Genomic DNA, 23,039 nt, shown 5'->3' on the forward strand with positions numbered 1-23,039 from the left:
GATTCTACATCCTTCAAGTCTGTGATTTGACTTTTGAAGATCCAGCAGTTGCAATAACCTGAGACAATTTGTCTGTCCCATCTCAGTTGCTGCAATGGGTGGCAAAAAGATCCTTTACTCCCCCCACCACCATGCAGACTTCGTCAGCCAGCTGTGAGGAGATGAGTCAGAAGGTTCTCTAAGCTCAGGGGCAGGGCCACCATATGGAATGACCAGAATGGAGCCATGTGTATAGTGGATGCTCAAAAGAAGAAGCCAGTTTCCACAGAAGAGAGTGGGGGAGAGAGAGAGAAGAGGAGGAAGAAGAAGAAGAAGAAGAAGAAGAAGCATAAGAAGAAGAAGGAGAAGGAGAAGGAGAAGGAGAAGGAGAAGGAGAAGAAGGAGAAGAAGGAGAAGAAGAAGAAGAAGAAGAAGAGGAAGAAGAAGAAGAGGAAGAAGAAGAAGAAGAAGAAGAAGGGGAAGAAGAAGAAGAAGTAGAAGAAGGAGAAGAATAAGGAGAAGAAGGGGAAGAAACAGAAGAAGAAGGAAAGAAGAGGAGGAGGAAGAAGAAGAAGATGATGAAGAAAATGAAGGGGAAGAAAGAGAGAGAGATTAGCTGCCTAATGATTTTTTTGGTCCATGAGACCCAGTTAGATACCCTGCAATTTATTTCCATTATAGTCTCCTATTAATAATTCCCTTTTAATTCCCTGAGCTTCTTTGTGTGAGTCTCTTTGCCTTGTAACCAAATGGGCTCTTACTAAGTCATCACCCATGGAATACCGTGCATTCGCTGCAATTGCATCTGGTACAATATGACAACAGTCAACTAATCGCTCAGTGTTTTGAACACCTATTAGGTAGACCCCCCCCCCCAGTGATTTGCAGTAGGGGTTATAAAGAGAACTGAGCCATGGTCCTTGATCTAAAGGAGGTGTTTTTTTTAGTGCATCATACATGTAAAATTTAGTTTGGGAAGTAAAATTGACACAGACAAAACCAGGAACAAATACATGACACCACAAAATCAAGTGCTTGGCTAGTTGAACTAATTCTAAGGGCAGTATGAGTTCAGAATCGGGAATTTAAGGAATTCTTAAAGGAAGTACGGGGCTTAAAGTTCACTTTGAAAGGACTGTCAGGATATGGATTGACATGAAAGAGTGGGGGGTTGGGGAGGAGGTGCTTGCCAGTTGCTGAGAAATGGCACTGGGGGGGATGGTGAAGCTGCAGACAACAGAGAGGGGATGAAGGGGTGTGTGGAGTACAAGGAGAGAGTTAATTGATCTAGTTTAAAAAAATTGCTCTTTTACTCTCTTTCCAGACTTCATCTGAGATTCCTTCTTTAGCCAACATACTTTAACCCTGAGCACATTTCCTCTCCTCATCTTTCCCTTTTTTCTTTTTATTTTCTTTTTTCTTCTTAAGTTGTTTAAATTTAAACCATTATTTGTGACTCTCTTTCCTGGGAGAATCACTGCAAGAAGAATGATGATGCCACGGGAAGGTGACCCGTCTATCTGAACCTAGAGGTTCTTCTATGAGTTAAATAACTTCCCTGGTGAGCCCAGGCGAGTCATCTTGTCTCTAATCCCTTGCAGCTGAACTTCACCCCTTGGCCCAGCGTTGCATACAGCTCACAGCCCTCCCCCTTCCCCCTTCTTTTAGGCTCCCTTCCCCAGGAATTTCATCACTTCCTAGAACTGCCAAAACATTTTTGGTATATTTCTCTCAGTTAGTGTTTAACTAAACATCTACCTCTAAGGGATGGGCTGAACTGATGGAAGAAATATTGATAGCCAGAGACTCAGGAAGACAGTTTCTGCAGGGTGCCTCCCTGGCTTCTGGAGGGGAGAGAAGGAGGGCAGTGGACCGTTGGCACAGGAGTGAGACACAATGGAATCTGGCTTCACCTCCAAGGACACTTATCTGAGCCATTTTAACCCTCAGGCTTATCTAGAAAAATATTATAACTTTGGGTCCAGACACTCTGCAGAAAAACAGATTCTTAGGCATCTTCTGAAAAATCTTTTCAAGATATTTTGCCTAGGTAAGTTTATCTGTTGTCTGTGTGTCTCCCCTCCAAATGTGAGTCATATAGAGAGAGTCTCAGGGCATGACTCTTTTGTGTCTAATCATAGTTATTTGACAGCCCTTTTGGCATCACCCATTCATTTAACTAGGATAAAAACTAACATTGGGGTGGATATTTTACAGTTTACAGAGTGCTTTTATATCCATTATCTCCTTTGGCCCTGCAAGAGGGTAATCCAAAAACTGGAGTTCTGTCCTTGATTCTACATTGATTTGCTAGGTCACTAGCCAGACATTTCACTTAAGAAATGGAGATTCTAGGGACTTCCCTGGTGGTCCAGTGGTTTAAGACTTTGCCTTCCAAAGCAGGGGGTGCGGGTTCGATCCCTGATTGGGGAGCTAAGATCCCACATGCCTCATGGCTAAAAAACCAAAACATAAAACAGAAGCAATATTGTAACTAATTCAATAAAGACTTTAAAAATGGTCCACATCAAAAAAAAAAAAAAATCTTAAGAAAAAAAAAAAAGAAATGGAGATTCTAGTAATTATTCTATTCCTAACTCAAAGGAATGTTGTGACTGTGCATGAGATAAAGACCTCCCATGAAGGGAGGATGCTTTTTGAAGAACTGGGTGCTTTTTGGAGAAAGACATTATAAAAACTCAATTTTTAAAAAATTTTAACTTTCTCTCAAAGCATTCCTTAATAGTTTTTACATTATCTGTGTAGCAGTCTTTCTGGATCAGGGGTCTGTACACCAGATGCAGATCTTTTTTTCCCTCCTCCTAGACCTAAAAATATACCAGCCACATGCTCCACCCTTGAATGGGGAATGGAAAGTAAAAAATGTTTTAAAAAGAGACATTGAGGGAAGAGGGGTGACTAGAGAGATGGTCTGTCTTTGGGGCTCTCCTTGGGGCTCCCCAGCATAGTCCTGGCAAACAGAGGGCAAATCAGCTCTATCTGCCACCCTATGATGCCTGACCCCCTTCCTCATTCCCTCCTCTAAACCAGATGGTGTGAAGGGAGACCTCCTGATCGACATTGGCTCTGGTCCCACCATCTATCAGCTCCTCTCTGCTTGTGAATCCTTCAAGGAGATCATCGCCACTGACTATACTGATCGGAACCTGCAGGAGCTGGAGAAGTGGCTGAAGAAGGAGCCCGGGGCCTTCGACTGGTCCCCAGTGGTGACCTATGTGTGTGAGCTTGAAGGGAACAGGTAGAGAAACTCGGGTCCGCTTCCTGGCTTTCTTAGGGTACCTGGGTGCCAGTTCATTTTTCAGAACCAAAAATTATCCTTAGAGTCCAAGTTGAAAGGCAAAGGAAACAGAGAGAGAGGGAGGGACCAAAGAGAAATCCAAATGGAGGAAGAGAGAGCTAGAGAGAGAACGAGAGTGAAGCACACGCGTGTTGTGCGCGCGTGTGCACCTGTGTGTGTGTATGTGCACCAGAACAGCAGAAGACATAGCTGAAAAAACTGAAGAGTTGGTTACTGAGCCAAGATGAGTGGTCACAAAACCTTTCCAGGCCTGTGTATGGATGCATTGTGCAGGCCAGATACTGTAGGACCTTGTTTTAGGAAAACTTCAAGTAAGAGGCCAAACCAGCTCCTCGCTAGAAGGTTTCAGGTCGGGGCTTGCCGCCCTAGTGACACTCGTTGCTAGCCATCCAAATGCATAGATCTCTGCTGTGAAAGTGGCTAATGCTGACACCACCAGGTACAACAAAAAACTGACTAGGTTTTTTGTTTTTGTTTTTGTTTTTTGTTTTTAATTCTTGATGTGGACCATTTTCAAAGTCTTCACCAAATCCGTTACAACATTGCCTCTGTTTTTTATGTTTTGGTTTCTTGGCCGCGAGGCATGCGGGATCCTAGCTCCCCAACCAGGGATCGAACTCGCACCCCCTGCATTGGAAGGCAAAGTCCCAACCACTGGACCGCCAGGGAAGTCCCGCTGACTAGGTTTTTAAACTGAGATTAGCAGCATAAAGGAATTATTCGAAAAGAATTTGTTACTCACCATTCATAAAATTAGGGCTTTACATATCAACAACTAACGATCAAAATCTTATAGTACCCTATCTATAAGTAAATTTATGCAAACAAAGTTTGTTTAAATTACTAATTTCTCCCCACGCAAGAAATTGGCAATAGACTACCAGCCAGAGGTGAAGAGTCGAGCGCTTCACTTTGTTATTCCCTTGTCCTGATGTGCCTCCCATTCTACAGCCCAGCCGACCATCAGTGCCTGGAGCATCATGGCTTTGCTGCTATGAATATTGCCAAGACCCCAGAGACTCCTTTGTAAATGGCACAAAAAGACCACTTTGGTGTTCTAGTGTTTATCAGAGGAGGTCCCTTGTCTCCCAGAGCTCACATCAGGGAAGGCAGGCACATGCCAAATCATTTAGGGCCTTCAAGGCCAAGTTAATGCTTGTGGACTTCAAGTGTAACAAGAAGACATCAGAGGTATAACTAGGAGCGTGATGTGACCCAATTTACATTTACAAAGATCTCTCTGGTTATTGTGTAAAGAATGGATTGGAGGTTTAGAGAACAAGAGATGCAGAAGGAAGAGATGTTGGTGGCTTGGACTAAGTGATGGAGAGAGATAGAAGATTTTAAGATGAATTTTTGAGAGAGAATGAGTAAGAGTTGGTAGCGATTGGTTAGTGGGAATGAGGAAAGGGAGGTATCAAGGATGACTCCCATGTTTCTGAACTCAAAACAGGGGGATTGAGGTAACATTCCTGAATCCCAGGTATAAATATAAAATCATGTGGTCTCAACACATCCCTCAGGAGTATGCCTACCTCCATGTTCTTCTGGAGTGATTGATGGTCAATTCATTTTTCTATACTTGCACTTATATTTGATTCCCATCTATTTACCAACTTTTGTTTATTCCTGAGTCAAGTTCTTTTCTGAAAATTTCTCTAAAGTCTGCTTCTATTTCTTTAACCCTCCCATTTTCTTTTAAAGGTCTGCTGACTTTAGCTTATTAGGAGTATTCTAAACTGTATATTCATTTTCTTACATACTGTTGCTACATTGTCTTAATGGTAGTAAATGTAGATTGTCAAATGTAAGTTATCAATATGACTCATTGGTGGTACAATTCCTTATGGTACAGAAGTATGAATAAACTAGAAGTTTTATCTTGTGTTCCCAATTAAACTTTTTGGTATCATGTGGAGTCACTAAACTTCCACTGGGTTTTGTTGGTCTTTTATTCCCTTTACCAGGGATAGTAAGTATTGAAATCAGATAGTTTGAGTCCTTCAACTTTGTTCTTTGCAAGATTATTTTGGTAAATTTAGTGCCATTACTTTTAGAATAAACTTGTAAATTTCTTCAAAAAAAGTGTACTGAGATTTTATTGTAATTTCTTTGAATTTACAAATCAATTTAGGAGAATGGATATATTGCATCTCCAGTCCATGAACATGGTTTATCTCTACATTTAGTTAGGACTTCAGTTTCTCTCAGTTCTCATATTTTGCATATATTTTGTTAAAATGTCCCTGTGTTTCATGTTTTTTAATGCTACTGTTGATTGTATCTTTTAAATTTCATTTCTATTTCATTTTATTAGTTTCATTTGCTAGTATATAGATGTACAATTGATTTTTTGTATATTAGATCTTGCTGACTTCACTAATTTCATTTTTTTTTAATTTTTTATATTGAAATATAGTTGACTTACAATACTTCTGTTGGTTTCAGGTGTACAGCAAAGTGATTCATTTAACATATATATGTATATATCTATATTCTTTTTTCTATTCTTTTCCATTATAGTTTATTAAAAAATATTGCACTAATTAATTTTAATCATTTTTGGTAGATTCCATAGTATTTTCTATGTACATTCTTATATCATCTACAAATAAAAATACTTTTACTTCTTCTGTTTCAACTTTATGCCTTTATTTACTTTTTATGCCCTATTACATTGACTAGGACCACCAAAAAATGTTGAACAAAAATGATAAGAACAGACATTTGTACCTTTTTCCATATCTTAGGAAAAAATGTTCAATGATTCATCATTAAGAATGACATTATTTATAGGTTTTTCATAGAAATTCTTTATCAGACTAAGTTCCCTTGAATTTCTAGTTTCTTGGGGGGGTTTAATCAAATGTTAAAATTCGTCAAAAATTTTTTTTGCATTTACTGAGATGGTCATGTGATGTTTCTGCATATTCTGAGAACATGAATTATGTTGGATGATTTTTGGTATTTAAACCAAACTGGCATAAACCCCTTGGTCATGAAGTAGTAATCTTTTTATGTATCCCTGGATGTGATTTGCCAATATTTTGCTAAGGATTTTTGCATCTATATTTATGAGGGATATTGAGCTATAAATTTATTTTCTTGTTATATGCTTGGCAGATTTTGATATCAGCATGATGCTAATTCATATAATAATTTGGAAGTGTTTCTTCCTCCCCTATTTTTTGAAGGCGTTTGTATTATTTCTTCCTTACATGATTGATAGAATTCACCAGTGAAGCTATCTGAACCTGAAGGTTTCTTCCTGGGTGAGGAGGTTTTTTATTAAGAAGAATTATTCCTTTAATGACTGTTTGGATTGTCTATTTCTTCTTTTGTCTGTTTTGATAAGTACTATTTTTCAAGGAATTTGTCCTTTACATCTTGGTTGTCAACTTTATTGTCATAAAGTTTTTTTTACAATATCCCTTTATTACTCTTTTAATGTCTGTAGGATCTTTGGTGATTGTCCCTCTTTCATTCTTAAAATTGGCAATTTGTCTTTTTCTTTTAATCTTGATTGATCTTGTTAGAGATTGATACATTTTATTAATCTTTTCAAAGAACCAGCTTTTGGCTTTGTTGATTTTCTCAGTTGTCCATTGTGTATTCCATTGATTTCTGCTCTTATTTTTCTTATTTTCTGTCTTCCACTTACTTTAGTTTTAATATGCTCTTCTTTTTCTAGCTTCTTGAGATGGAAGCTTAGGTCATTTATTCTCACACTTTCCTTCAGCACTCTTTTAGCTGCATCCCATGACTTTTGATGTGTCATATTTTTGTTATTATCCAATTCAGCATATATTCTAATTTTCTTTGTGATTTCTTCTTTGACCATAAATTATTTGTAATTGTGTTGCTTAATTTCCAAAATTGTTGGGATTTTTTTTCTAGATATTGTTACTGGTTTCTAATTAAATTTCATTGTAGTCAGAGGTTTATTTTGTGACCCAGCATATGATCTATTTGGTGAACATTCTATGTGTTCTACATTGAAAAGAATGTATATTGTCCAGTTGTTGGTGTCGTTTCTATAAATATTAATTCAGTCAGGTAGATTGATAATATTGTTCAAATTCTCTACATGATGTTTTGTTTACTTATTCTATCAATTACTGGGAGAGAGAGATGTTAAAAATCTCAAATTATGATTGTGGATTCATCCCTTACTCCTCATAGTTCTGCCAACATTTTCTTCATGCATTTTGAAGCTTTGTTATTAGCAGCATATACTTTTAGGGTTGTTATGTCTTCTTGATGAATTGACTATTTTATCATTATATCTCCCTTTACATCCAGTAATACACTTTGTTTTGAGGTCGACTTTGATATTAATATAGCCACACCAGCTTTCTTATTCTTGGTGATGGCATAAGGTGGTAGGGACCTCTAAGATGGTCCCCACTAATCTTCACTTCAGGTATTCACGCTCTTGCTTAATTCTCTCCCCATGAGTGTCCATTGGATTTAATGACCGGATTCTAACAAATATGGTGCTGTAGAGTGATGGGACATCAATTCTGAAATTAGGATACAAAGAGACTACAGCTTCCCTATTGGGTGCTCTCTCTTACAGTCACTCACTTGTCCTAAGGAGTGAGTTTGGAAGCAAATTTACCCCCAGGTGGGCCTTCAGATGACACTGGACAACTCTGAGAGTGGCCAACACTACAGTCTCATGAGGCACCTTGCACCAGAGACACTCAGCTAATCTGTACCCAAGTATCTGACCTGCAGAAACTGTGAGATGAATGTTTGTCATTTTAAATTGCTAAGTTTGGGGGTAATTTATTATGTAACAATAGATAAATAACATACATGGTATAGCTTTTTCTACCCTTTTGTTTTCAACCTGTCCGTGTTTTTATATTTAAAATGACTTTTTTTCAAATAACATGTAGTAGGTCTTGCTTTTCAATCCAACCTGACAATTTCTACATTTTAACTGGATTGTTTACTCAATTTACATTTAATGTAATTAGTGATATTGTATGGCTGAGTCTAAATCTACCATCTTGGTATATATTTTCTATTTGTCCCATCTGTCTGGTGTTCATTTGTACCTTTGTCCTGCTTCTTGTTGGTGAATGAAATAATTTTTGTTTTTCCATTTATATAGTATAATTATACACATTTTTAGTATGCCTTTATCTCCTCTATTGACTTTTTTCTCCTCTATTGACCTCTTTTGTGTTTTGTGTGTGTGTATGTGCACGTGTGCACATGACTTTTCTAGAAATTACATAATATATTTGCAACGTCTCATGAACAATGTAAGATATTACAACAGTGTAATTCCTTTAACCCACTCTCCTGCCCCTTATACACTTGTTGTCATATATTTATTCTGTATAAACTATAACACTATAATACACTGTTATAATTTTTGCTTTAAGCAGTCAGTAGTGCTTTTATTTTCTTTATTGTTTTATTTTTAACTTTGGTTAAGAAAACACACATCATAAAATTTATCACCTTAATTCTTTAAGTGTACAGTTTTGTAGTTTTAAGTATATTCACATCAGTCAGTAGTATTTTCAATAAATATATATAAAGTCTCCTGTGTTTATCCACAAATCTGTCCTGTCTAGTATTCTTCACTCCTTTCTGCAGATCTAGGCTTCTATCTGACATCATTTCCCTTCACCTGGAGGACTTCTTTTAGTGTTTTTGTATAATGCATTTCTGCTGGAGACAAATTCTCTCAGCTTATCAATATCAGGTAAGAATCAATAATTCTTTTCTTCCTCGTAATATGAGGAATTTAACAATTTTTGACACCCAAAGTCCTTCTGGCATCTTCCTTCCCAGCGTTTATTGTTAAACTTTGAGATTTTAAATCCAAATATTGTAATTTAAAGTATTATTTTTATATTTTCTTTCAACATCATATGCTCTCAGTTTGTAATCATATTTGCAATTATGTGGATGTATTTTATGCTCATTTTATATGATTTTTTTAGTTGTTGAGTTTTTAATTCCGATTCATGTCATAGTCAACTGAATAGGTCTTTGGACCTTTTTCAAGAAGAACACAAAGATGACATATTTTCTATGCCCATGAATATTGGGAAGGTGTTTTTGGTGCCCTTACTCATGAGCAACATTGTAAAATTGTTTAATATTGCTTAAACATTGCTCCATGTTTTTCCCCCGCATTAAGTAAGAAATCAAGAGAGGCTATTTTCACATGCCATTTTAACCTGTAAACCCCTTACTTAGAATTTTATGCTGGCTAGAGCCTTCAAACTTCAGATATGTTCTTCAAGATAACAGTAATTTCAAACTTTTTAAATGGACTATGTGATTTCACAGAATGAAATTGACATTAACTAGAAGAAAACTGCAGTGACGAGGATTTAGACAATATTCAAAATTATTAAATAAGGAATTTCCCAGGACTTATAGAATATCAGGGAAAGTTTATCAAAAAGTTCTTAGTCGTTGTCAGACAGCACATCTTCCCAAGGTCCAAATCATGCTTCAAGAGGCTTTTAGAACTTTGTTCTCAATTTCTCTAGCTATCACAAGCCTTTGCATCTTATTCAGAAATGAACCCTTAACATCTAGCAGGATACTGAAAGCATTACTTATCTCAAGCCAGAATCATCAGCTTGTAGCAATTGTTCCTGAGACACTGTCCCTTCCCAATCACTCTGTCAGACTAAGGAACTGTATTTTTGGCAGTAAAATTCTGCATTCTCACCCTTATCCTTCTGCTAGATCTTGTGGCTTCAACTGTTTTGAGAATGATTGTGATCCCATTCAACTAATGTCTTTCTTGCATCTTCAAGTTCCTCTATCAACCCACAACCTATTTCCCCTGAGATTATTTCTTCTTTATCTGAAGCTATTTCTTATGTTGACTGCTGCAAAAGACAATTTGAGCTGTCTCCTTTTCCTCCTGTTCCTCTGGAGTGTGACTCAGACATTTAGATACCATTCATTTTTACAATTATCTGAAAAGTTGTAAGACACTGGTACCAAATTCTTGTCTCACACTATACATATTCATCAAGTCAGCAAGTCAAATACTAAGATATAACTAACTACTCAAGCACGAACCAAGGAAAATGAGCGTTACCTTAAGAAATCCTAGAAGCAGCATTAATTTACCTCTGGCACCTGGAACCTGGAACACATTGCCTTGTGGTCCACAGACGAGCAGCTTCCATATCATCTGGGAACTTATTAGGAATGCAGATTCTCAGGCCTAGCCTACAGAATCAGAATCTGCATTTTAACAAGATCTGCAGGGGACTGTATGCATTTTACAGTTTGAGAAGCACTGGTGTCTGGAACGGAGCTCCCCAACAGGTATGTCAGGACATGCTAGTGGGGATGAGTTAGAGGTGTGCTCTGCAGGTTCTCCTCAGCCCTCGGCCCTTGGGCCAGCAGGGAGGGGTCTGGGGAGGTTGGAGCCCCTCCTGGTTTCCTCTACAGACGGCAGCTCCTCCACTTACCTCCGTGTACCTGACGGGAGAAAGCTTGAGCACCTGTAGAGGTGGCGGTTCTCTGAAATAAATGCTTTCCATACAAAGATGTTCGTATCTATTGAAAAAGATGTTTGTCTAGGGTCCCCAAATAGACATACCTGTGCCAAATTTGTTCTGTGAACTAGTGAACTGCTTCTATCCCAAAGCATCTCTGTATTCCCAAGTCTTGTAAAAGATTGATATTCTTTCTCAAACTCGCGATCTTGGTGGTCATGATGATTGCCTCAGGGATGCCCAGGAAAAGCTTCTGCCTTTTACAAGGATGCCTTTCTCTTGAACACGGGCTCTCAGTGCATTATCTCTTGGGGGAAATTAACAGGACAGGTTGCAAAACCTTCAACTGTCCATTTCTTCAAACGGTAAACATTTCTATTCCTGTGTGTCAAAGCATCTCAAACTTAACGTGCCCAAAATAGAGCTATGATCTTCCCCAAACCTGCTTTATTTCCGGTATTCTTACCTCCTTGAATGGCACCATCATATAATTAATTGGAGAAGAAACCTGGAAGTCAGTCCTGTCATCTCCCTGCCAGTCATGTTTCATGACCAGCAGCAAGTTCTGTCCACTTCACCTCCTGAGTTCCTCTTAAACCGGTATATTTCTTCCAGTATTTTCCATGCGAGCTGTTTTCTTGGTCCAAGCTACCATCCTCTCCTTCCTAACTGGCCTCCCACCTCCATTCTTGTCCCAAATTGATTGCCTCCAAGTATAAATCTGATCGTATCACTCCTTTCCTTAGCACCCCCTTAGTATCTCTCCACGGCTTTTAGGATAAAAAGCAAAATTCTTAACATGGTCCACGAAGCCCTGTCTAGTCTGGCACCTGCCTTGCGGTCCCCAGACTAGCAGCTTCCATGTCAACTGGTGGGCGCTTACCTTTTTGCCTCCCGTTCTGCCATGCGCTGCTTCGTTTCCTGAGGTTCAGCCACACTGGCTTTCTCCTCTCCATGTTTCTTCCCACCAAAGGGCCTTTGCTCTTGCTATTTCCTCTTACTGGAGTATCCTCCTCCCTCCCTCCTCTCTTTGGTCCAGTTCACTCCTACTTATTTATCCTCTGTTTCTCTGCTCACCTGACTCCTTTCCGGAGGAGCTTTCCCTCATGCTTCTACACTGAGTCAAGCTCCCAGTATTCTTCTCTTAGTGCCATGTGCCCCTCCTGCCTGGCATTCATCACAGCTTTAATGTTTCAGTTTTGTGGATGATCATTGGATTATGTCTTCCTCCCCCACCAGACTGCAATCTCCATGAGGATAGGATTTGTTTCTCATTCGTCCCACCTTACGTCTCCACTGCCCAGTGCTCTTCCTGGCACACAATAGAAGGTCAAAAAATATTTATAAAAGAAGTGACTGCATGCATTTTGCTTTCCAGACGGCTGCCTCCTAGTGTCACTCAGCTGTGGCCTGTATCGAAGGTTCACCAGTGATGAGTCCTTTCGCTCTTACAATTCTCACGTTGACATCCAAGCTTATTCAGCTTTTCATTTCCTTTACACGTCTTGATGGTTTTCCCTCAAGAGGGCCTGCTGGAACCTCTGGGGATGGGGCTTGGGGAGGTAAGTGTAATGGAAAAAAGCTTGTCCAGAGGATTCTGATTCACCACCCACCTTGAAGCGTCAGGGCAGGAAGATCCTGCTTTAAATCTCAGGATAACTACCTGGGGTCTGGAAAGACAGTCTTACAAAGTGTTCTTCCCAGGAGTCTCACTCTATCCTTTCCTCCCCCTCTCCCTCCCCAGTTCCTTCAGGCTTTTATAGACAGCATATTTACAGGGGATGTGGCTCTTTTTTTTTTTTTTTTTTGCATATTGATTCCTTTGAAAGGCTAGATCTTTAGAGCTAGAGAAACGGCCACACGGTGGTTAGCTTTCTGTAAAACTGCATAACGTTTTGCTGGTGTGTATTTATTCCCTACCCCTTGAGCTAAACATGAGGCTGAGTGGTAATTGCCTGTGTCTCCCGGCGAGGCCATTTCATTGCAGGTGTATCACAGGCCCCGAGGAGCCCTGAGGTGTAATCTTTACACGGCTGCCTTGGCAACTGAGTTCACCAATGTTTGTAGTGCACCCGAGGACAAGCAGGTATCCACGACAGTGGGTGTTTCTAACAAATTTCCCTCTCAAATTGGCACCTTCTCTGCCAGCTTTCCAGACTTCACAGTGTGTCTCACAGTTTGGGAACAATTTCCATCATCATCTGACTGGCAAGTACTAGTTCTGTGGCAACTTGTGTTTTTAAAATAGCTTCATACACGGTAGGGTCCAGAGGTCCAACCTGCCTCTGACGTAATCACTTAAATACACATTACCGTAATGTTCCCAAGAGACAGCATCGTCTTTGGACACGTTCAAAAGAACACTACGTTGTCACTTGTTTAGCTTTTTGTATACACTTAAGTTATCCATAGGTGGAGATAGGTTATTTGAATTTTTTCTATTCTAGATTAATTTATCTCTTCAAAGCCATGTTTCACACAGACTTTCATAACGTTGAATTATTATTCTTTATTCTTAAAATGATCTGTCAAATTATGCACGTTCTGTCAGGCGGGGTGGAAGCTTTGTAACTGATTTCCCTATTTTTAGAACGACTAACCCTCCCGGTTTGTCCAGGACTGAGACGGGTTCCCAGGACATGGGATTTTCAGTGCAAAAACCAGAAAAGTCCAGACCACTGGGGCAAATTTGTCACCCTGCTACCATTTCTACCCCAATAAGAGGAACAGGTAGACCCAGTCAAAGGCAATTATCATTCCCTGTACCTCCCAGTTTACTGCTTGTTAGGAATTCCCTGAAAGTAATATCTTGCAAAGCTTTTTTCTCTCTCTCTTTAATATTTTGGTTGGCATTTTCTTAAAAATTTATTTATTTATTTATTTATTGGTTGCACTGGGTCTTTGTTGCTGTGTGTGGGCTTTCTCCAATTGCGGCGAGCAGGGGCTACTCTTTGTTGTGGTGCATGGGCTTCTCATTGCAGTGGCTTCTCTTGTTGCAGAGCACAGGCTCTAGGCGTGCGGACTTCAGTAGTTGTGGCTCACGGACTCTAGAGCGCAGGCTCAGTAGTTGTGGCGCACGGGCTTAGTTTCTTCGCGGCATGTGGGATCTTCCCGGACCAGGGCTCACACCCGTGTCCCCTGCATTGGCAGGTGGATCTTAACCACTGCGCCACCAGGGAAGTCCTCTCTCTCTCTCTCTCTCTCCCTCTCTCTCTCTCCCTCTCTCCCTCTCTCTCTCTCTTTTAATAGAACAGCTTTATTGAGATAAAATTCACATAACATATGATTCACGCATGTAAAGTGTGCCATTCCGTAGCTCTTAGTATGTTCACAGAATTGCGTGATCCTCAGCACGATTTTAGAACATTTCATAACTCCCCAAAGAAACCCTATACCCACCAGTGGTCATTCTCCTTTCCCCCAGTCCTCTCAGCCCCTAGCAACCACTGGTCTGCTTTCAGTCTCTACAGATTTGTCTTTTCTAGATATTTCATATAAATGGAATCATACAATATGTGGCCTTTTGTGTCTGGCTTCTGTCACTGAACATCATGTTTTCAAGGTTCTTCCATGTTGTAGCCTGTGTCAGTTGTTCGTTCCTTTGTATTACTGAATAATATTCCATTGTATGGATAGACCACATTTTATTTATCTATTCATAATTTGATGGACATTTGGGTTGTTCCCATCTTTTGGCTATTATGAATAATGCTGCTATAAATACTCATGGACAAGTTTTTGTGTGGACACATGTTTTCATTTCTCTTGGGTATAATCCTATGATTAGAATTTCTGAGTCATAGAGTCTGCCATACAGAGTGAAGTAAGTCAGAAAGAGAAAAACAAATACCGTATGCTAACACATATATATGGAATCTAAGAAAAAAAATGGTTATAAAGAACCTAGGGGTAAGACAGGAATAAAGACACAGACGTAGAGAATAGTCTTGAGGACACAGGGAGGGGGAAGGGTAAGCTGGGACAAAGTGAGAGAGTGGCATGGACATATATACACTACCAAATGTAAAATAGATAGCTAGTGGGAAGCAACCGCACAGCACAGGGAGATCAGCTCGGTGCTTTGTGACCACCTAGAGGGGTGGGATAGGGAGGGTGGGAGGGAGACGCAAGAGGGAGGAGATATGGGGATATATGTGTATGTATAGCTGATTCACTTTGTTATAAAGCAGAAACTAACACACCATTGTAAAGCAATTATACACCAATAAAGATGTTAAAAAAAAAAACAGAATTCCTGGGTCATGTTAAATCTCTATGTTAAACCTTTTTTTGGGGGGAACTTCCAGACTGTTTTCCAAAGTAGCTGGACCATTTTACCATCTCACCAGCAGTGTATGTAGGTTCCAGTTTCTCCACGTCCTTGCCAACACTTAGTTATTACCTGTCTTTTTTATTATAATCATCCTAGTTGGTGCGAAGTGGTATCTCATGGTTTGATTTTCATTTCTCTGATGTCAGCGATATTGAGCATCTTTTCATACGCTTATTAAGCTTCTTAAATGGAAAATTATAACACAATTAAAGGATGTTTGTAAATAACTGATTATACACACTAGGCTTAAGATTTTTAACTAAATATTTAAATAGGATGTCCACAGCTAATTGCTATTATCTCAAATCATTCTACCTGGAGGTAAATCTCCATGTTTTCTTTAAACCATCAACTTTTCCTCATGAACAGAAATGGTCCCAGTATAAATCTCTCTCACTTGCTCTGATGTTGGGCCATCCTCTGTTCTATCAAGCATTGTTGCCTGAGTGGCTGTTTTCTTCTGGAGCCAGCGACTGTGTGTTCCTTGCACATAAGCCTGGATTTGCACCCTTGGTGCTTTGTTGATTAACTTCCTCAAAGTGTTGGATACTCAATCATCACTCATACAATTTGGGCTCAGTGGCCTTCTGGGCACTTTATACACTCAGCAATTCCTCTCTTTGTCTTACCTCTCTGATTTTCTGCTACTTCTTTTCCTTTGTCTGTTCCCTTTCTCCAGTTTCTCTTGTTCACTCTATGTGTTTATTTAATTTCGTTCATTGGTTAGTTTGTTCCTTTATTCCTCCACTAATAAATTCCAAAAGGATCTGAGGCACTGGATTCCATTTCCTGCCCTTGCCTTTTCTCCTTCTGTCATTAACGAATTTTCTCTCAAGAAACCCCATTGATTTGGCAGAAAAGGATAGGATTCCTAGCAAGGCTACCAAGAAAACTATCTCCATCAGGAAACATACTCCCTACTTGCAATATCTTTTGGAGCCTGAGAATGGAAACAAGGAATTTTCATCTTTCTAGAAAGGCCCTGGCCACAGTTGTGTGACATGATCAACAGTTTCTACGAATGTCTATGGATGACCTCCTATTGATCAGCAGCTACTACAAAGATACCATTTCTGCATTTAAACCCATTATTGCTTGATATATGTGGCCAAACAGTCACTACCTTACAGTTTGGCAGAGGGAACAGGGTAATAATAATAATAATAACAATAATAAATGATCTAGGCACTATTCTAAGCAGTAGAAGAAGAATAATTTCATGGGGGCAGTCCACTGTAGAAGCAGGCAACTAGGTATTTTTATTATCATTTCCATATTATTATTTACTTTGTAAAAAAGATTTAACCCAGTGCAAGGTAATATGGTCACATTCAGATACCAAAATGGTCCCTCATTTCTTCTTTCTCTGTTTTTACAACAGGGATGGCCCTAAGGTTATAATGTTTGGGACAACACTGTCATTTTCATTCCTGACCTAAGAGATCTGGGGTTCCCATGAGTGGGGTAGCCAGCGATCTTTGTCGGTTTGTGTGTTTCAGAGTCAAAGGGCCAGAGAAGGAGGAGAAGTTGAGGCGGGCGGTCAAGCAGGTCCTGAAGTGTGACGTGACTCAGAGCTGGCCACTGGGGGCTGTCCCACTGCCCCCGGCCGACTGCCTGCTCAGCACGCTGTGCCTGGACGCCGCCTGCCCGGACCTCCCTGCCTACCGCACGGCCCTCAGGAACCTCGGCAGCCTGCTGAAGCCGGGGGGCTTCCTGGTGCTCGTGGATGCTCTGAAAAGCAGCTACTACATGATCGGCGAGCAGAGGTTCTCCAGCCTCTGCCTGGGCCGGGAGGCAGTGGAGGCTGCCGTGAGGGAGGCCGGCTACACCATTGAACAGTTTGAAGTGATCTCCCAAAGTTATTCTTCCAACATGGCCAACAACGAAGGGCTTTTCTCCCTGGTGGGGAGGAAGCTGAGCACATCTGTATGATACCTTGGGGTCGCCAATTAAAGCAATTCCTCTGGCTTGCCCAGTTGACTTCAATCCTTGGTTCCAACTGCCATGGTCATTGTTCTGAGTAGAGGCTAATGGCTGGGGCCCAGTGGTTCATCTAGGGCAGGGTTGGAGTGGTCAGTCTGCCTAGGAACCATTAGTTGACCACCTACTCTGTGCTCCCCATGTGTGCTGGTGTTATAAGGACTCCAACATGACAAATGGGCATGTCTAGTCTTCACTGCCTATGATTACAAAAGAATACCTCATTTTCCTTGAATATCCCAGTTATGATGGCTTAAGCCCACACGTGCCTACAGAGAAGTGTCTGCAGTTATTCACTCCTCATTTCCTGGGGGGCCCTGATGCCTTCTTCTCTCCCAGGAACAGGCTTCTCCTGTTCTTCACTTCTTGCCTTCTCTGGGGACCATGTCCTCCCCTGGGGTCTACTGGTGCTACCACCACCCAGGGTCAGAGAACAGCTGTCACTTTTGCCTCTTGGTCTCAAGAATGGGGTAGGCCCTTCTTTTACTTCCCTCAACACATCTGAGCCAAGGCTGTGACTTTTATACCTGAAGAGAAGTTTAGGAGTTAGTAAGAGAGAAAAGAGACCCTGTCTTACAGGCTATTAGAAACGAGTATCTTTGGGAATTCCCTGGTGGTCCAATGGTGAGGACTCCACGCTTTCACTGCTGAGGGCCTGGATTCAATCCCTGGTCAGGGAACTAAGATCCCGCAAGGCACGCTGTGTGGCCAAAAAAGAAAAAAAGAAAGAAAGAAACAAGTATCTCAGAGCCCACATCCGTAGAGGGTCCTGGAAGGTAGCCTGTTGGCATAGCTTTTGGCCAAGCATCTACTTATCTACTTGGAGTTAGCATACCTCCGTATGGCATGGCCACCCTTTCTAGGTCCTGTGCCCGTCACCCCGAGGCTCTAAAACAGAAGTTGACAAACTACGGCCCAGGAGCCAAATCCAGCCTGCTGCCCATTTTGTAAAGTTTTATTGGAACATAGTCATGGCCATTCATTTGCGTACTGTCTATGGTTGTTTTCCTGCTGTGATGGCAGAACTGAGTAATTACGAGAGCAACTGTATGTATAGCCTGAAAAGCCTAAAATATCTATTATTGGATCTTTATAGAAAAAAGTTTGCCTCCCCTCTACCCGAGAGAGAGAAGGAGTTTCCTCCTCACCCCGGTCTGAGGCCCCTTTCTCTAGTCTTCATTTCTCATCCCAAGATTTCTCTCTTCCTAGGATTACTGACAGTGGACATTTCTGCTTCTCACAAGGGAGAGTCCTTCCTCCCCACTCCCCAGACATGCAATGACAGTCGCATTAGGGCATGAGAGTCCAACACCAGTACATTTTTGTTTACTTGGTTGTAAATAACACAGTATTGGTCCATTTCCGAGACATTTCCAATTGTTCAATTATCATAGGACACTCACATCACAACATTCTAACCTGCTTACGAGTTCTAGAGATTCTGTCCTGAAGGCCACTAACAGGCCAGTCCAGGCTGCATCAAGAAGGCCAAGTCCAGCTCTGTTCCTGTAAGCAGGTGGGGAGGGTCAGACCTGTGCATCCTTTCTCCAAATAACTGTTCCCAGAAGGCAGCACACTTTTAGCTCCCCAGGAGCCAGCACCAGTCACCCAGGCCCCAAGGAAGCAACAAAGTCTGTGGAGACTGGGATCTCCCAAAACTGTGCCATCTACCTCCACCCAGAATGAAGGTCACAGCGTCTGAAAACGTCTGCATTTGGTTACCCCCCTAGCCCACCCAAGGCAATGGCCCTTGCTTACATTTGCATAACAGCAAAGAAAAACATAAGCCTACTTTTAAAACAGGATTTCCTAAAAACAAAACAAAAAACAGGATTTCCTGGTTTCAACCTCTTTTAAAAACAGCAATTTCTTTTTAAAACAAGCTTTCAAATGATAGGTTTTCTACTTTGACCTATGCAATTTTGGCTGGGTGGGGGGGGGAGGAGCGGGGTGGATGCCAGGGAAGAAGCTGAGACCAGATTGCCCACAACAGCTTTGTAAGGCACAGTCCCTGAGCAGATTAGTCTTCTGTGGTTTCACCTCTAAGATGACATTTATGGTAACACTTTTTGTTTCCCCACTGAACTGTGAGCCTCTTGGGTTTATATTTGGATTCCCCAACCCTTTGGCCAGACATGGTCTAGGCTCTGGGCACAGAGCAGTGAATAGCGGAGGTTAGAACCCTGTTCTGGGAGTTTATGTTCTAGAAGAGGAAGTGGGGGGACAGGAAGATAAGGAAACTAATCAATCAATGAATGAGATACTTTCTGATAGCGATCAGAGCTATGAAGGCACTATAACAGGATAATGGGCTGGAGACTGTCTGATTGACAGAACATCTGACTAAAAAATGGTTTAAAAAATAGGGGTTTATTAAACTCACAAGGAAGAAACTCAGAGGTAGGCACTTGCAGGAGAAAGTGGGGGGTCTACAGCATGATCAGACATCCCGGTCATATCCATCTTTCTACTCCGCCTGTGCCTGCGAGTGGAGTTTTCATGGGGGAAAATCTGTTTCAGAAGCCCCAGCAGGCTTCCTACCTCTTACTGACCAGACTAACATGCCCACCTCTAGACCAATTGCAGACAAAACAGAAAAGACACAGGGCACACTTCTAAAGATTTGTTAAATGAATGAATAAATTCTTAGGTGACCGCAAAAAGAAAAAAGAAAACTCACTGGATTCAGTGAACAAGCCAGCAGCTCTGATCATCTCAGCATCCAATTTTTTTTTCTACAAAGATCATCCCATTTTCAACATCTGGCTCTGCTGCTTACTAGCTGTTTCTCCTTGGGCAAGTTACATAACCTCTCTGTGTCTGCCTCCTTATTTGTAAAATGAGATTAAAATAGAATTTCCTATCAAAAGAATACAAATGAATCGCTACATATAAAGGACCTAGAATAAATGCTTGGCACTTGATAAGCCCGCAATATTTATTTATTGTTAGCTATAATATTATTATCTTTGATATTAGTTGCCAAAGCAGCTGAGAAAAGATATCTTGAGCTCTAAGTAAGAGAGAGGATTGCAGTTCTGGGCTGCAGGCATCCGGGCTCTTTACTACTGGCATTGCCTTCCAGAGGGGCTGTGATAAAACTCAGTTTCTACACTGCATGCCACCAATTCCTTTCTCATTTAAGAAATATTCAGCAAACGTTTGTTTAGCACCCTCCAAGTACCTTTCCTACTCCAGGCACTGAGAATGCAAATGAAGCCCTGTGTCAGCTGGCTCGCAGGTCCTCATCTCTGCAGTCACAGTGATACACCTAGTGCTTCCCGGTGCTTCCAAAGGCAGTACTGCAGCCCGCAGCAGTGGACCCCACCCAGAATCCACGCTGTTCAGCTTCTCCTGCTCAGGCTGTGCTGCTGGTGGTCCACGTCCACAGCCGGCAAATGCTGGGGGAAGAATGACGTGGCCTGTCTTGAGAAAGGTACTCCCCATGCCCAGGGTTCTGCCTTGGATGCCTCAGAGCCATGCCAGTTTCCTCCAGGAGAGGTAGAAAACACTTTCCATCCACACCCGGGGTCAGCAAACGTTTCCTGCAAAAGGACCAGATGGTAAATATTTTTGACGTTGTAGGTCATAGGATCTTTTTTAAAAAAATATTTATTTATTTTTAAAATTTATTGTCTAGGGGTTTCCCTGGTGGCGCAGTGGGTGAGAATCTGCCTGCCAATGCAGGGGACACGGGTTCGAGCCCTGGTCTGGGAAGATCCCACATGCCGCGGAGCAACTAGGCCCGTGCGCCACAACTACTGAGCCTGCGCGTCTGGAGCCTGTGCTCCGCAACAAGAGAGGCCGCGATAGTGAGAGGCCCGCGCACCGCGATGAAGAATGGCCCCCGCTCGCCACAACTAGAGAAAGCCCTGGCACAGAAACGAAGACCCAACACAGACAAAAATAAATAAATACTTAAAAAAAAAAAATTTATTGTCTATTTTTTTGGCTGCGCCGGGTCTTAGATGTGGCATGCAAGATCTTTTGTGGCGGTGCACGGGCTTCTCTCTAGTTGTGGCATGCGGGTTGTCTCTTTTCTAGTTGTGGCGCGCGGGCTCCAGAGCGTGTGGGCTCTGTAGTTTGCGACACGTGGGCTCTCTCATTGAGCCGCGGAGCTCAATAGTTGTGGTGCACGGGCTTAGTTGCCACGCGGCATGTGGGATCTGAGTTCCCTGACCAGGGATCGAACCCAAGTCCCCTGCATTGGAAGGCAGATTCTTTACCACTGGACCACCAGGGAAGTCCTGGTCATAGGATCTTGATCTATTCAAGTCTGCAGTTATAGGGAAAGCAGCCCTAGACAATATGCAAATTAATGTGTGTGGCTCTGTTCCAATAAAACTTTATTTACAAAAACAGGTGAACAGGTTGATTTGGCCCAAAGTTTGTAGTGTACAGATTCCTGATCTAGACCCTGAAGCAGCCTTACTTGTGCCTGAAGTTTTATAAGGTTTCTCTAGTTAATTTCAAATACTCCGTTTTACTTATAGGAGCTCAAACCCAAATCCGAGGGGCTGAAAGGGGAATACAGAGAACACTGTTTCCTCCATGCTCCATCTGTGCTCCATCCCTCTCTTTCCTGCTGCATCCCGCAGTCAGAACTCCTTACTCCACCCCCAGGGTGAAGCATTCAATAAATAATGACAGAAGATGGAGGTGGGCGCGGGGATGGGGGGGGCAGGTGAAATCAACTACACTAATAGTTCTCAGACTGCAAGTTGACATTCATTCATTAAAATCAAATTAGTGCATCACAATAAACATTTGGAAAAATAATACAGAATGAACTAGAAAAAAAATCCCAGATATTAGCACTCCGTATAGTCTTATTTTGTGAAGTTTTGTTTTAGTTTTATTAAAAACTACATGTAGGGGCTTCCCCGGTGGCACAGTGGTTACGAATCCACCTGCCATTGCTGGGGACACGGGTTCGAGCCCTGGTCCGGGAAGATCCTAGATGTCACGGAGCAACTAAGCCTGTGCGCCACAACTACTGAACCTGCATTCTAGAGCCCGCGAGCCACAATTACTGAGCCCGCGTGCCACAACTACTGAAGCCCGCGCACCTAGAGCCCATGCTCTGCAACAAGAGAAGCCACCACAATGAGAAGCCTGCGCACCGCAACGAAGAGTAGCCCCCGCTCGCCTCAACTAAAGGAAGTCTGCGTGCAGCAACGAAGACCCAATGCAGTCGAAAACAAACAAACAAACAAAAATACCACATGTATATGCATAGGTATATAAATACACTTTTATATATATATAAACACATATATTTACTCCTGGATCAAGATATAAAATGTATTTATTACTGTAGATTGTGTCAAAAACTTTAAAAGCCACTGGACTGTACTCTGGGCTTCTGGGACTCAATGTAATAGCCAACGTTTTTCTTTCATACAGAGATGAAGGTCATGGTCCCTGTTCTTAAAGAACTGAGTCACTGGGGGGAATTGACATGTAAACAGTTAAAATTCAGGGTGATAAGGGCTCTGAGATGAGTAAGCCCGGGGTGCTTTGGAAGGCGGATGTCAGGAAAGCTGGCATTGGCTCTGGGTCTTGCTGGCTGCATAGAGGTGTTGTTTGGCAGTTGAGGAATAAAAGGGCAACATGAGGAACGTCCCGTACAAAGGCACAAAGCAACTCCTCTTACCGTCACCCTCCTCACGGGTTTGTTCTCTCAGTGAAGCCAGGACCTAAGCAAACATTTGGCTGCTGGGCTTTTGTTTGCTTTCCCCGAAATCAAACAGACCAACCAAGTCACTAGCAAACACTGACTAGGGGGTCACTCTGGTCCTAACGTATAAATCTCTTTGACCGCTGACCCAGTGCAGGTGTTTTTCAGTCTGCTTTCTGGGGAAGTGTTCCACAGTCTCGCCCTGAGCAAACTTGCATGACGACGCAAGTCGGTGTGTAATGTCCTGGACAACCA

General features: G+C 41.8%; 1 protein-coding gene across 1 annotated transcript; it reads left to right on the forward strand.

Annotated features, from left to right (window-relative positions):
* The first annotated feature begins 1,714 nt into the window (after positions 1–1,714).
* On the forward strand, positions 1,715–17,091 carry LOC103010251 (nicotinamide N-methyltransferase). The gene is made up of 3 exons (XM_007171980.2): positions 1,715–2,029; positions 3,031–3,238; positions 16,624–17,091. Exons 1-3 carry the CDS (start codon positions 1,876–1,878, stop codon positions 17,054–17,056), a joined length of 795 nt encoding a protein of 264 aa, XP_007172042.1. The 5' UTR covers positions 1,715–1,875; the 3' UTR covers positions 17,057–17,091.
* Positions 17,092–23,039: the final 5,948 nt, after the last annotated feature.

This window comes from Balaenoptera acutorostrata, chromosome 9 (genome assembly GCF_949987535.1).
Source record: "Balaenoptera acutorostrata chromosome 9, mBalAcu1.1, whole genome shotgun sequence".
Lineage (NCBI taxonomy): Eukaryota > Metazoa > Chordata > Mammalia > Artiodactyla > Balaenopteridae > Balaenoptera > Balaenoptera acutorostrata.